This window comes from Microtus oregoni, unplaced genomic scaffold, assembly GCF_018167655.1.
Source record: "Microtus oregoni isolate MIOR12 unplaced genomic scaffold, Mior012 000008F_ref0000371, whole genome shotgun sequence".
NCBI lineage: Eukaryota > Metazoa > Chordata > Mammalia > Rodentia > Cricetidae > Microtus > Microtus oregoni.
The window spans coordinates 54,903,736-54,918,699 of NW_024543067.1; the positions used below are offsets into that span (position 1 = coordinate 54,903,736).

The 14,964-nt window shown below is 38.4% G+C and overlaps 1 protein-coding gene across 1 annotated transcript; it reads right to left on the reverse strand.

Annotated features, from left to right (window-relative positions):
* Positions 1-1,923: 1,923 nt before the first annotated feature.
* On the reverse strand, positions 1,924-2,868 carry LOC121451572 (olfactory receptor 1537-like). Its single transcript, XM_041657232.1, has one exon. It carries the CDS (start codon positions 2,866-2,868, stop codon positions 1,924-1,926), a length of 945 nt encoding a protein of 314 aa, XP_041513166.1.
* Between the last annotated feature and the right edge of the window lie 12,096 nt (positions 2,869-14,964).

Genomic DNA, 14,964 nt, shown 5'->3' on the forward strand with positions numbered 1-14,964 from the left:
TAAGATGATGCATAGGGTGAACACACGCTACACTAGCCAAAGTTCAGAGAATTCAAGTCTATTCCTGCTCTATCACTTCTTCATTCACATTAGTGACATTAGGAGTTGAGGTGAGGCATGCAGTAGATCTTTTGTCTACAACTGTTCTTCATAGTGAATCATTAGTCATGTCCAAGATCTCTGATGTTTGGTACATCAACAATACTGAATGTATACCAAAGCCCCTCTCAGACATCCTGCTCTTTCTCTGAGTCATGGAAATCCTTCAGTTTTGGTTCCACAAGACAAGTTCATTCATGATTCCAGCAAGTCACAGATGGTGGGCCAACTCAATTTGTTGTATAAGGATCTGGATGGTAGCTGAGTTGTTCACCCCAGGCCTCCATTATAACTCTCTCCCCTCAGTCAAGGGAAAGAGGCAGCTCTCTTTCACCCATGCCATCTGGATTATTTTTCCCTTGCCTGTGGTGACTGTGGAGATGTATCTACCAGAGACAGTGTCATCAGGGTCAGCTATGCCATATGGGAGTTGGGTGGAGCAAACTTATTTGCTGAAGCAGCCAGTTAGATACAGGTCCAGATTTTCCAAGGCCAGATAAGGGAGAGGACAGTTCAAGTAGTCTCCTAATTTTCAAAATTCATTATTTTCTAGGTCCCCACTGATAACACAAGCCACAGACATCAAGATAGATGCCAACTGATGATGTTCTACAGACACAGTTATGACCCTCTACTGGAATTCAGGATTGGATGTTACCATGATGCTGGGTAACAGCACAGGCCATTAAGATAAGCACAGCCCTCTCAGCAGCATGGCCCTAGGATCAACATGGCTTCAGGTAGCAGTTCATTCCCCAGGCACCTGCATGGTCTTCAATGGCAACGGGAGCCATGGACATTATCACAGACCCTGGCTGTGGTAGACCAGACATGGTCCTTGAAACATAGTCATTATGAGTGGCTAATGAGAACCTAAAACCTAGGAAAAAAATCAAATAATGACACCATCCCAAACTAATATAATCTCTAGTTGCATACTTAGTACTGATCGTGTCAAACAAATTTGTGTAACCTTCTTGCAGAACATGGAGATAATCACAGAAATCCATAGCTTGTGTAAATAGAGGGAACAAATGATATTGGGGTGTAGAGCAAAATTTAATCCATTTACAATAGAATCCCTCGACCTAAAGATCAGGAAATAGTTTGGAAAAGGAGGAAGGAATGTTCAAAGAGCCAGAAGACAAGAAAGTTTAAGTGAGATTGTGTATCATCTATGTAGGACAGGGAAGTAGTATCATCAAATTTCAACAATATTTTTTTTTCAAAAAAGAGCACAAAAAGATACTATTTGATATACCAATGTTGAAAGGGGAGTACTTAGAATTCCACTCTTAGATGAAGAGCTATGGGGAATAAATGATTGTTGAGACAGATAAAGTTTTTCAGTGGTTAAGCCTCTAATATATATATGAATAAAAGGAACAAAGGCCTTAATTTGAGAAAGAGAAGAGGGAACATAGTAGTGGTTGGAGGGAGATGAAGGGAAAGGTATAATTACAATATTTACATATAATATTCTCAAAATATAATAAAATCACTAAAAAGAAAAGTTTGTTATAAATAAAAATGAAGTTTATTTTTAAAGGGATGGTTATCAATTATGAAAGTTATATATAACATGATAGGTGACCCATTGTGGGCATATAAATATACATGTCATCCTTACTTTCAGTTTACATTGTTGATTCTGTGAAACATATGCCATAATTAATTTTGAAATTTATAATAGTAAATTTATCGATGGGTTATAACAAATGAATGATACTATTGACAAGCCAAATAAAATAAATAGTATCAACTCAAATGATATATTTGCGGATATATCATTCTTCCAATAAATAATCCTCACATTACTTCTGACTACATAAATGATTTTCTTTCAAGTATTTTCTTAAAGGCAACACTGACATCCTTGTTCCTCAGGCTGTAGATCATGGGGTTCAGCATCGGTACAATAATGGTATAAAACACAGATGACACTTTCCCTTGGTCCATTGAATTCACTGATGATGGCTGCAGGTACATGAATGCTAAAGATCCAAAGAAGACTGCAACAGCTAAGATGTGGGAACTGCAGGTGCTGAAGGCTTTGGACCTGCCCTCAGTAGATTGAATGCGAAGGATACTAGCAATAATGAAGATATAGGAAGTAATAATGGTCAGGATTGGGACAAAGATGTTCAATGTACCAAAAAATAGAATCAACAATTCATTGATATAGGTACTAGAGCATGCAAGCTTCAAGAGGGGAAGAAGGTCACAGAAATAGTGGTTGATCACATCTAATTTGCAGAATCGAATCCTAATCATGAAGCCTGTGTGAGCTGATGCACACAGAACACCAATAATATACACTCCTGAAATCAGGGAACTGTAAATCTTATAGGACATAGTTACATTATAAAGTAAGGGGTTACAAATGGCAACGTATCTGTCATATGCCATTGCAGCTAATATGTAACACTCTGCAATGGCAAAAATAAGGAAGAAATAGAGCTGAGTCATGCATCCAGAGTAGGAGATGAGGTTCTTCTCTACCACAAAGCTCACCAGCATTTTAGGGGTAACAACTGTGGATTGACAGAAGTCAATGAATGACAGGCTGCTGAGGAAATAATACATGGGGTTGTGCAAGTGGGAACTGAGCCCAATCAATATGATCATGCCTAAATTCCCTAATACAGTGACCACATAGATTCCCATGAAGAGAAGGAAGAGAGGCATCTGGAGTTCTGGTTTCTCTGAAAGCCCAGCCAAGAAGAACTCAGTCACTGTGCAATGGTTTCCTGCTGCCATGTCCTCCATTCAGATCCTGAAGGAGGAAAAGAAGTATAAGATTGTCAGATTGAGATCATTATTCTTTTCCATGTACACAAAGACCCTATATACAGTGTTTCTGCTTTAGAACACCTTTAAACTGTATAAAATTACCTTAACTGGAGCATCCTAGGTAAATAAAATATATCTTTTATTATTTTTTCAAACTTTTCCTTAAAAATGTATTTTATATAAAATACTATCACTGAGTTCAAGCTTTGAAAATTTTTGTGAGTCCAAAGCAATATCTCTACTCTGAGAATAAGAGTAGATATCAGTGAGAAAAAGTGACCAACAGGCATGAGGAAGCAAGCACTCCCTAAAAACAGAGATTTGTTACCCAAAATATAATTTTTCCAAGGAATTGACAAAGCTCTTATTTTCACATATTTCCATTTTGGTAACTCTTAACGTAATTAATGTCTAAAATTTCTAAATGTGAAAATTAAATGACATCTGGAACAATCATTACAGAAGGTACTGGACACATGCTGCTCCTAGGATGAGGTTTCTGTTAGGCCAAAGAGACAAAGTGCCCATGCTTATTCCCAAGATGTATCAATGACACGGTGAGCTAATACAATGTATTCTTTGCAACATACTATATAAATAAAAAAGTATTACTTTCATCTTATGTCTCAGAAAGTCTGACATATAATTTTTGTGTTATATGTTCATATTGACATTTTCTCCAAGGAAAAATCAACCATTGCTGAACATAAAAATTAGAGAAACTGACCTAGCTCAGTTCTCCCCCCACATTATAATCTGAGAACTAAGAAGGATTGTAATGCAGAAACACATAAATTGAGTGAAAATATAATTATTAGCCTCTATCCTATTGAAATGTGAACAAATAACCACAGATTTCCAACACAGAGTTTAGACTTTAAAAGATCAAAAATTTTAAATGTTTTTAAAAATGTAAATATTTTTGTGTTGCATAGATAGCAACATAAAACCCAGGAAAGCTTAGATTAATCTGTTTAAATCTACATATATAAGTATAAGTAGACAGATAAAATATGACATCTTGAAGAAAATACTGAGGAAATTTTTGACAGCCATGGAATACTTTAACTTCCAGATTTCTTAGGACCTCACACACAAATAAATAAAGAATGAAACATACAATGATTCTAACCACAAAATTTAAGATCCAGAAAATAAGGAGATCTGTGAAAAAACTCTCCTGTTGGAATGACCCAGCCAAATTATGATTTCACAGCAGCAGTGACTGCCTCAATGGCCCATGTAAGATGACAGAGACTGAAATATTTCATCTGTGATGGCTCTGGGGGCATCTGATACTTCCCCTAACACTGATCTTTAGGCTACTCATAGATTATGGACTGTGGCAGACATTGTCTTTAGCTGTGTGGTTACTATTAAGGCCCCAATACTTCAATGGATAATTATAAACTATGGTCACACAGTTGAACTGGTTATTACAAATGGGTGAGAAACATAACAAAAAAATTCATGAGTGTGGGAAAAGAAATTGTAGCAAGAACAAAGTGTACTCGGAAAATACTGGACATAAGATGGGTGATGGTTATTATAATCAGAATATATATTGTGTGTATATGTATATAGTGTATATGTGTATATGTATATAGTGTGTGTATGTCTTTGTTGGTGCATCTATCTGCATCTGTGTGTGTACATAAATGTCAAAATTCATATGCACATTATTTAAATTTAAAATTACAGTCCTCTTCTAAAGGCTTGGGAATCACTATTTAAGGCGTAGAAACCATGTAAGATCCAGATGTGGTGGTTGCCTACAAGAAAACAGTGTATCCAGACACATTAGAGCAGTTGTACACAGAGGACTCACAAGGATTTTGACAGCAGAGACATGACCTGTAGAAGACAAAATCAGAAAAAAAAAACTGCTTGGAAATGGAGTTCAATACAAAGTTCAACCCAGCTGAGGAGCTTTTGGCAGTCTTTAGCTGCTGTGAGAGGATGTATCAGTTTATTCAAAAAGTACAGACCCCAACAGGTTGACCATGTTAGGGATGGAGACACATATCCAAGAATATTTGGACGAAACAAATTAGCCACTGTGGGAAAACAATGGAAACAGACAACAAAGCTGCATAGGAAGGGGCATGGACCTGGCAAGAGTTGGGAGATGAAGAGTGAATATGATTAAAGCTTTTTGTCTAAAATTTCAAATAATTATTAAAAATTAAAAATATGTTGAGGCTTAGAGGGATAAAAATAAGGTGACAAACCTACAGTGACTGAATACATCTGCTGAATGGCTTTATAAAAAATATGTAAAATATTTGTAGAAGTGAAATTGTAAAAACCAAACATTCTTTAAAATAAAATAAATATACGACTGATAAATGAACCTTATAAAATATCTAAAAAGTCAGCATGTGGAAAGCATATATGTATATGAGCATAAGCTCATTAAAAATAAACATTAGTGAAATCAAAATGAGACAGCTTATTACAAGTATATAGTGAAAGCTTTTAAAAAGTGGAGACAAAGCCAACATATATAGGAGTTATAGACAAAACACACAGCACTTGTTAGTGGTATAAACTATAAAACCTTCAAACTTTTCAAACTATCTTGACAGAGTATTATAAGTATGAACATACATCTGCTATGCACCTCATTATGTGTTTTTCAGTTTTTATCCAGGATAAGTAGGAACATTTGTCTGCATAAAGATTTGTGAAAAATATTTCTAGTAGCTTAACTCATTCATTATTAAAACTTAAGTAAGAAACAACCCAAATATTCAATTGTAGTTTTTGAATAAAAGAAATTCTAATAAGCATTTATAAAGGGAAAAAATCACTCATGTAGGCAATAGCATGTGTTTCAAAAGCATTGTATTGTTGAACTGGACACAAAAAATATCTTAAAAAGTATTAAAATTTAAATATAAGCAAGGTACTAGTGGCACATGCCTTTAATTACAGTGCTCAGGAGATGGGGGCACGAAGATTTCTATAACTTCAAGGCCAGCCTTGCCTGCAGAGAAAGTTCCAGGACAGCTAAGGTTACACATAGAAAACATGTCTCAATAAACCAAAAAAGAAAACAGATATTCAAACATAGAGTAATCTAAATATGACTTTTCTCTGCATGAAAATTTTAGCAGTTGGAAAATTTAAGTATTGGCTATAACTATTCACAGTAGTTTTCTTATTGTTCCTAAGTATATGTGAAATATCAACACATCTGCAACTATATAAAATGACTGAATGATTTGCATTTTTGTATTAATTTCATGTGTACATGTGTGTAACTGTGTGTGATTTATTTTAAGTAGTAATTTACTTTTTCATACCTTATATCAGTCAAGTATGAATTTTTGTCATATTTCACATTCTAGAATTTGGTCAATTTTATTAATCAATAGATAAGCTTACATAGCTATGTTGTTGTTCCAAGTTTTAATCTTGCATTTTATTTATAATGTCAAACTATGTTTACATTGTATTTTTCCTAAATATGTTTTCTGCTTGTTAGATATTATTATTTGATTAAGACAAGGACTATATCCCAGACTGGCCTAAAACTTACAATCCTTTTGCCTATTCACCTTCTTGCTCAGGGTAAATTTTTAGGTAAAGGTTCAGCCAGTACTCTAAATTTAATTCATTTTAGCATATTCATTGGCTACAAATGTCCCATGAAACTCTATTTGAATATGTCTTGCAAGAAATTATATATCAAATTTATCATAATATCTCAATGAGTATATTTCATATGTTGTTAATTATTCAATAGATTTTACAAATTTTATACATTTTCTAAAGTTTTCTTATCTTGAAATAAATTGCAGTTTTATATTTATTTAATCTACTCTAAAATTTTAAGGTATTGCATTACAGGGATTTTCTTAGTAACTACATTTGGGTTGGTTTCTTATAAATTTTCTTTTTAACTAGTACTTTGTGAATGCCCTACAATAGGTTTTGATCGTATTCAGCCCCTCATTGAAATCCTACATTTCAAGCCCACTTTGTGTCTTCTTTTTTCACCCATAATGCCCAGTTTGTGATGCCCATGGACTGTTAGAAAAGCAGCATTCCACAACAGTATGGTCAACTTGCCAGTGACATCATGAATGAAAAGTCTTCCTCTTTCAGCAGTCATCAAATGCTAGTAGCTTGTCAGTTAGAGGAGGGACTTCCTGCCCACGTCCCCTCTCTGTGCATTGATGTGGTCTGTATTGAGCTTTCACAGGACTTATGTATGATGCTTCAATCACTGTGAGTTTATATGTGCATCTGTACTTTTGTGTCTTAAGAACAATCAGATGGTGGGGCTGATCTAACGGGAGCTTACTAAGGCCATCTGGACTGGGGACTGAAAAAGCATGGGAAAAAAAAAACGGACTCTCTGAACATGGCGGACAATGAGGGCTGCTGAGAAGCCAAGGACAATGGCACTGGGTTTTGATCTTACTGCATTTACTGGCTTTGTGGGAGCCTAGCCTGCTTGGATGCTCACCTTCCTAGACCTGGATGGAGGGGGGAGGACCTTGGACTTCCCACAGGGTAGGGAACCCTGACTGCTCTTAGGACTGGAGAGGAAAGGGGGGTGGGGAGTGGGGAGAAGGGGGGGGGGGGAAATGAAGGAGGGGAGGAGGCAGAAATTTTTAATAAAAAATGCAAAAAAAAGTGGACTAAATGACAAGTAGCATCTTAAAAAAAAAAAAAAAAAGAAGAAGAACATTGTTCCCTTGGATTCAACGATCTTGGTTTAATGGGCTCCCCTTTTGGAGTTGTTGGCCAGTAAGAGTTCATCAACTTCTGAAAAAATCTCAGGATCTTCTCAGTACTGTTGATTATACCCCAGAGCTCAAGAGAAAGGCTTTGTTGCTGAAGTCACCCTGTGCTTGGTCACAGAACATGGAAACATCAGGATGCTACTGGCCTGGAAGTGTCATCCTCATAGGCTACTTTTCAGTGCTGGAAGTTACCTCGGATATTACCAGAAGAGAAAAGTGTTCAACAATCTTATCTAGCTGTGAAACCTGTGAGGTAAATAACATCTGGACTGGCAAGACAATTTAATCAATACAGTAGTAGCATGAACATATAGGAGTTTTGAATAATTTTCTGTTTCACAAGATAAAATTGTATCTGACAATATTGTCAGACCAGAAACCTCTTGATCATGCTGCAAAGAATTAACTGCTTTTTGCAGCAATGCTTGTGTATATTTCAGTTGTTTATTTTTTCATTATATTGTGTATATAATCCACATTCCATTTTCTAAGAGATGTTATCAAAGACCTTTATTGCTGCTGTTATAATATCTACTGAGCAAAGCATAGTAATGCCTACACTAAAAAATTTGAATATGTTTTTATACTTTAATTAAATTACTAAAACTTTTATACTTTAAATTATTAAAACTTGAGTAAGCTGTCTCCCTCCCTCCTTTGGGGCATAGTGCCTCCCTGCCCAGCCTGCTAGGGCGCTGGGACCGAATCTGAACCAGGAGGACATAGGGGTGGCCAGTAGCTCCTTTGTTCCCATAGCCTGCCCGCAGCGAGTGGGGTGGGCCCTTTGTTCGTGAGCTAACCAAGCAGCACAGAGTTTCCATCTGGGCACCGAGTGAAACATCATTGTGGTGAGTGAGTGCTGCGGCAGCTGGGATCATACCTCAGCCCGCCCACACTTCCTGGCCATCCTACAGGGGCTATACTGCCCAAACCCCCTCTCTCTTCCTATCCCACTCAGCTTACATCCAGATCCCCACACCCCCTGTCTCCCTCCCTCCTTTGAGGCATAGCGCCTCCCTGCCCAGCCTGCTAGGCTGCTGGGACCGAATCTGAACCGGGAGGACATAGGGGTGGCCGGTAGCTCCTTTGTTCCCCTAGCCTGCCCGGAGCGAGTAGGGTAGGCCCTTTGTTTGTGAGCTAACCAAGCAGCATGGAGTTTCGTTCTGGGCACCGAGTGAAACATCATTGTGGAGAAACATCTCTGGGGAGTGACATCACTGGGAAGGTACATCAGTGGGCAAGAAGACCTGATCCTATAAAAGAAGATCCAAAGGGGAGTATTGGGAGGAAGAGATGGGCAGACGCCAATGCAGGAATTCTCCCAACAATCTGAAAAACAACACGAAACCACCAGAAGCCAGTGACCCCACAACAGGAGGACATGAACACCTTAATCAAGAAGAAGTAGAAATAACTGACTTCATGAAAGTGATTGACACCCTTAAACAGCATATAAAAAAACGCCCTTATAGAAATGGATGAGAAGTATAATAGAAAGTTCGAGGAATTGAGTAAATCAGTGAATGATACCCTAGGAAACCAAGGAAAAACAATCAAGCAGATAAAGGAAACAGTTCATGACTTGAAAACTGAAATGGAGGCAAAGAAGAAAACACAAACAGAGGGCCGACTGGATATGGAAAATCTAGGTAACGAATAGAGACTACAGAATCAAGTATAACCAGCAGAATACAAGAGATAGAAGAAAGAATCTCAGATTCTGAGGATAACATAGAGAAAATAAACACTCTGATCAAAGAAAACAGCAAATCCAACAAACTCTCATCACAAAACATTCAGGAAATATGGGACACAATAAAAAGACCAAACCTAAGAATAATTGGAGTAGAAGAAGGAGAAGAAGTGCAGCTCAACGGTACAGAAAATATACTTAATAAAATTATAGAAGAAAACTTTCCCAACCTGAAGACAGATGTACCTATGAAGGTTCAAGAAGCATACAGAACACCAAATAGGCTGGATCAAAAAAAAACATCCCCTCGCCATATAATAATCAAAACACAAAATATACAGAATAAAGAAAGAATATTAAGAGCCGCAAAGGAAAAAGGCCAAGTTACTCATAAAGGTAAACCTATCAGACTTACACCTGACTTCTCTATGGAAACCATGAAAGCCAGAAGGTCCTGGATAGATGTTCTCCAAAAACTAAGAGACCACGGATGCAAGCCCAGAAGACTATATCCAGCCAAACTTTCATTCACTATAAATGGAGAAAACAAAATTTTCCAGGATAAAAACAAATTTAAACAATACGTGGCCACAAATCCAGCCTTACCGAAAATAATAGAAGGAAAATCACTAACCAAGGAGTCCAACAATGACCACAATAACTCAGACATCTAGAGACTCTTCACCAGCGCAAATCAAAGAAGGAAAACACACAAACCCTACTACTTAAAAAGTGACCGGAGTTAACAACCACTGGTCATTAATATCACTTAATATCAATGGGCTCAACTCACCTATAAAAAGGCACAGGCTAAGAGATTGGATAAGAAAACAGGATCCAACATTCTGCTGTCTACAAGAAACACACCTCAACCACAAAGACAGGCACCTACTCAGAGTAAAGGCTGGGAAAAGGCTTATCAAGCAAATGGACCTAAGAAACAAGCAGGTGTGGCCATACTAATTTCCAACAAAGTTGACTTCAAACTTAAATCAATCAGAAGAGATGGAGAGGGACATTTTATACTCATAACAGGAACAATTCATCAGGAAGAAGTCTCAATCCTGAATATCTATGCCCCTAATATAAAAGCACCCACGTACGTAAAAGAAACATTACTAAAACTCAAGGCAGCCATCAAACCGCACACACTAATAGTAGGAGACTTCAACACTCCTCTCACACCAATGGACAGGTCAATCAGACAGAAACCTAACAGAGAAATTAGAGAATTAATGGAGGTAATGAAGCAAATGGACTTAACAGACATCTATAGATTATTCCACCCAAATAGGAAAGAATATACCTTCTTCTCTGCAGCTCATGGAACCTTCTCGAAAATCGACCACATACTTGGTAACAAAGCGAACTTACACAGTTACAAAAAAATATTAGTAACCACCTGTGTCTTATCAGATCACCATGGATTAAAGTTAGAATTCAACAACAATGCTACCCCCAGAAAGCCTACAAACTCATGGAAACTGAACAGTCATCTCCTGAACCATACCTGGATTAAGGAAGAAATAAAGAAAGAAATTAAAGTCTTCCTTGAATTCAATGAAAATAAAGAAACAACATACTCGAACTTATGGGACACTATGAAAGCAGTCCTGAGAGGAAAGTTCATAGCACTAAGTGCCCACCTAAAGAAAACAGAGAAAGCACATATTGGAGACTTAACAGCCCACTTGAAATCTGTAGATAAAAAAGAAGCAGACTCACCTAGGAGGAGTAAAAGACTGGAAATAATCAAATTGAGGGCTGAAATCAACAAAATAGAAACACAGAAAACAATCCAAAGAATCAATGAAACAAAAAGCTGGTTCCTGGAGAAAATCAACAAGATAGATAAACCCCTATCCAAACTAATCAAAGGAAAGAGAGAGAACACGCAAATTAATAAGATCAGAAATGAAAAGGGGGACATAACCACAGACACAGAGGAAATTCAGAGAGTCATTAGATCTTACTACAAAAGCCTATATGCCACAAAACTGGAAAATGTAAAAGAAATGGACGCTTTTTTAGATAAATACCATTTACCAAAACTAAACCAGGACCAGGTGAACAATCTAAACAGACCTGTAAGTCGCGAAGAATTAGAAGCTGTTATCAAAAACCTCCCTACCAAAAAAAGCCCAGGACCAGATGGTTTCAATGCAGAATTCTACCAGAACTTCCAAGAAGACCTAATACCTATACTCCTTAATGTATTCCACAATATAGAATCAGAAGGGTCATTACCAAATTCCTTTTATGAAGCCACAATTACTCTGATACCAAAACCACTCAAAGATTCAACCAGGAAAGAGAACTACAGGCCAATCTCACTCATGAATATCGACGCAAAAATCCTCAACAAAATACTGACAAATCGAATCCAAGAACACATTATGATCAAGTAGGCTTCATTCCTGAGATGCAGGGCTGGTTCAACATACGAAAATCTATCAATGTAATCCAGCATATAAATAAACTGAAAGAAAAAAACCATATGATCATTTCATTAGATGCTGAAAAAGCATTTGACAAAATTCAACATCCATTTATGTTAAAAGTCTTGGAGAGATTAGGGATACAAGGGTCATACCTAAATATAATAAAAGCTATATACAGCAAGCCGACAGCTAACATCAAATTAAACGGAGAGAAACTCAAAGCCATCCCGCTTAACTCAGGAACACGGCAAGGCTGTCCACTCTCACCATACCTCTTCTATATAGTGCTTGAAGTTCTAGCAATAGCAATAAGACAACATAATGGGATCAAGGGGATTCGAATTGGAAAGGAAGAAGTTAAACTTTCGTTATTTGCAGATGATATGATAGTGTACATAAGCGACCCCCAAAACTCCACCAAAGAACTTTTACAGCTGATAAACAGCTTTAGTAATGTGGCAGGATACAAGATCAACTCCAAAAAATCAGTCGCCCTCTTATACACAAAGGACAGGGAAGCAGAGAGGGAAATCAGAGAAGCTTCACCATTCACGATAGCCACAAACAGCATAAAATATCTGGGGGTAAATCTAACCAAGGAAGTGAAAGATCTATTTGACAAGAACTTTAAGGCATTGAAGAAAGAAATTGAAGAGGATACCAAAAAATGGATGGACCTCCCTTGCTCTTGGATTGGGAGGATCAACATAGTAAAAATGGCAATTCTACCAAAGGCAATTTATAGATTCAATGCAATCCCCATCAAGATCCCATCAAAATTCTTCACAGATCTGGAGAAGACAATAATCAACTTTATATGGAAAAACAAAAAACCCAGGATAGCCAAAACAATCCTATACAATAAAGGATCTTCTGGAGGCATTACCATCCCTGACTTCAAACTCTATTACAGAGCTACAGTAATGAAAACAGTGTGGTACTGGCATAAAAACAGAGAAGTCGACCAATGGAATCGTATAGAAGACCCGGATTTTATCCCACAAACCTATGAACACCTCATTTTCGTTAAAGGAGCTAAAAGTATGCAATGGAAGAAAGAAAGCATCTTCAACAAATGGTGCTGGCACAACTGGATGTCAACCTGTAGAAGAATGAAAATAGACCCATATCTCTCACCGTGCACAAAACTCAAGTCCAAATGGATTAAAGACCTCAATATCAGTCCGAACACACTGAACCTGATAGAAGAGAAAGTGGGAAATACCCTACAACAGATGGGCACAGGAGATCGCTTCCTATGTATAACCCCAGAAGCACAGACATTAAGGGCAACATTGAATAAATGGGACCTACTTAAACTGAGAAGCTTCTGTAAAGCAAAGGACACTGTCACTAAGACACAAAGGCAACCTACTGACTGGGAGAAGATCTTCACCAACCCCGCAACAGACAAAGGTCTGATCTCCAAAATATATAGAGAACTCAAGAAACTAGACTTCAAAATGCTAATTAACCCAATTAAAAAATGGGGCACTGAACTGAACAGAGAATTCTCAACAGAAGAAGTTCAAATGGCCAAAAGACACTTAAGGACATGCTCAACTTCCTTAGCAATCAGGGAAATGCAAATCAAAACAACTTTGAGATATCATCTTACACCTGTCAGAATGGCTAAACTCAAAAACACCAAGGATAACCTTTGCTGGAGAGGCTGTGGAAGAATGGGTACCCTCATCCATTGCTGGTGGGAATGCAATCTTGTGCAACCACTGTGGAAGTCAGTGTTTCGGTTTCTCAGGAAATTCGGGATCAACTTACCCCTGGACCCAGCAATAACACTCCTGGGAATATACCCAAGAGATGCTCTATCATATGACAAAAGCATTTGTTCAACTATGTTCATCGCAGTACTATTTGTAATAGCCAGAACCTGGAAACAACCTAGATGCCCTTCAATGGAAGAATGGATGAAGAAAGTATGGAATATATACATGCTAGAGTACTACGCTGCGGTAAAAAACAATGACTTCTCGAATTTTGCATGCAAATGGATGGAAATAGAAAACACTATCCTGAGTGAGGTGTCCCAGTCCCAAAAAGATGAATATGGGATGTACTCACTCATAATTGCTTTCTAGCCATAAATAAGGACCAAGGAGTCTACAATAGGTGAACCTAAAGAAGCTAAGGAAGAAGGTGAACCGAAGGAAAAACATATAGTTGTCCTCTTCGCTAAGGGAAGTAGACCAAATTTCCGGGGAGAAAATGGGATCTTGGCGGGGGGGGGGGGGTTGGGATGGGGGTAAGGGGAGATGGGGAGAGAAAAGGTAGAAGGGAAGGAGGGGGGACCTGGGAAACGGGAGAATTGGGATAAAGGAAAGGTGGATAGGGGAGCACGGAACCACAATTCTTAGTTAAGGGAGCCACTTTAGGGTGGGCAAGCGACTTGACCCTAGAGGGGCTCCCTAGTGCCCAAGATGAGGTTCCCAGTTAGTTCCTTGGGCAGCTGAGGATTGGGAACCTGAAATGACCCTATCCTAGAGCAATACTGAAGAATATCTTGCATATCATCATAGAATCTTCATCTGGTGATGGATAGAGATCAAGACAGTGACCCACACAGGAGCACTGGACTGAGCTCCCAAGGTCCCAAGGAGGAGCAGAAGGAGGGAGAACATGAGCAAAGAAGTCGGGACCACGAGGCGTGCATCCACCCACTGAGACAGAGGAGCTGATCTACGGGGAGCTCACCAAGGCCAGCTGGACTGTGACCGAAAAAGCATGGGATAACACCGGACTCTCTGAACATGGCGAACAATGAGGGCTGATGAGACACCAAGGACAATGGCAGGGGGTTTTGATCCTACTTAATGTGCTGGCTTTGTGGGAGCCTAGCCAGTTTGGATGTTCACCTTCCTACATATGGACGGAGAGGACCTAGGACTTAACACAGGGCAGGGAACCCGGACTGCTCTGTGGACTGGAGAGGGAGGGGGAGAGGAGTGGGGGGAGGGGGAGAAGGGTGGGAGGAGCGGGAGAAGGGTGGGAGGAGGGGAAGGGAAATGGGAGGCTGGGAGGAGGTGGAAACTTTTTTTTTGTTTATGTTTTTTTTTCTTCTTTTCGCAATAAAAAAAAAACTTGAGTAATACCTTTGCTCACTAAAATATGATGTAATTTGTATTTGCTGCTGTACTGTTTGATGCCTGCTTTTTCTTATATA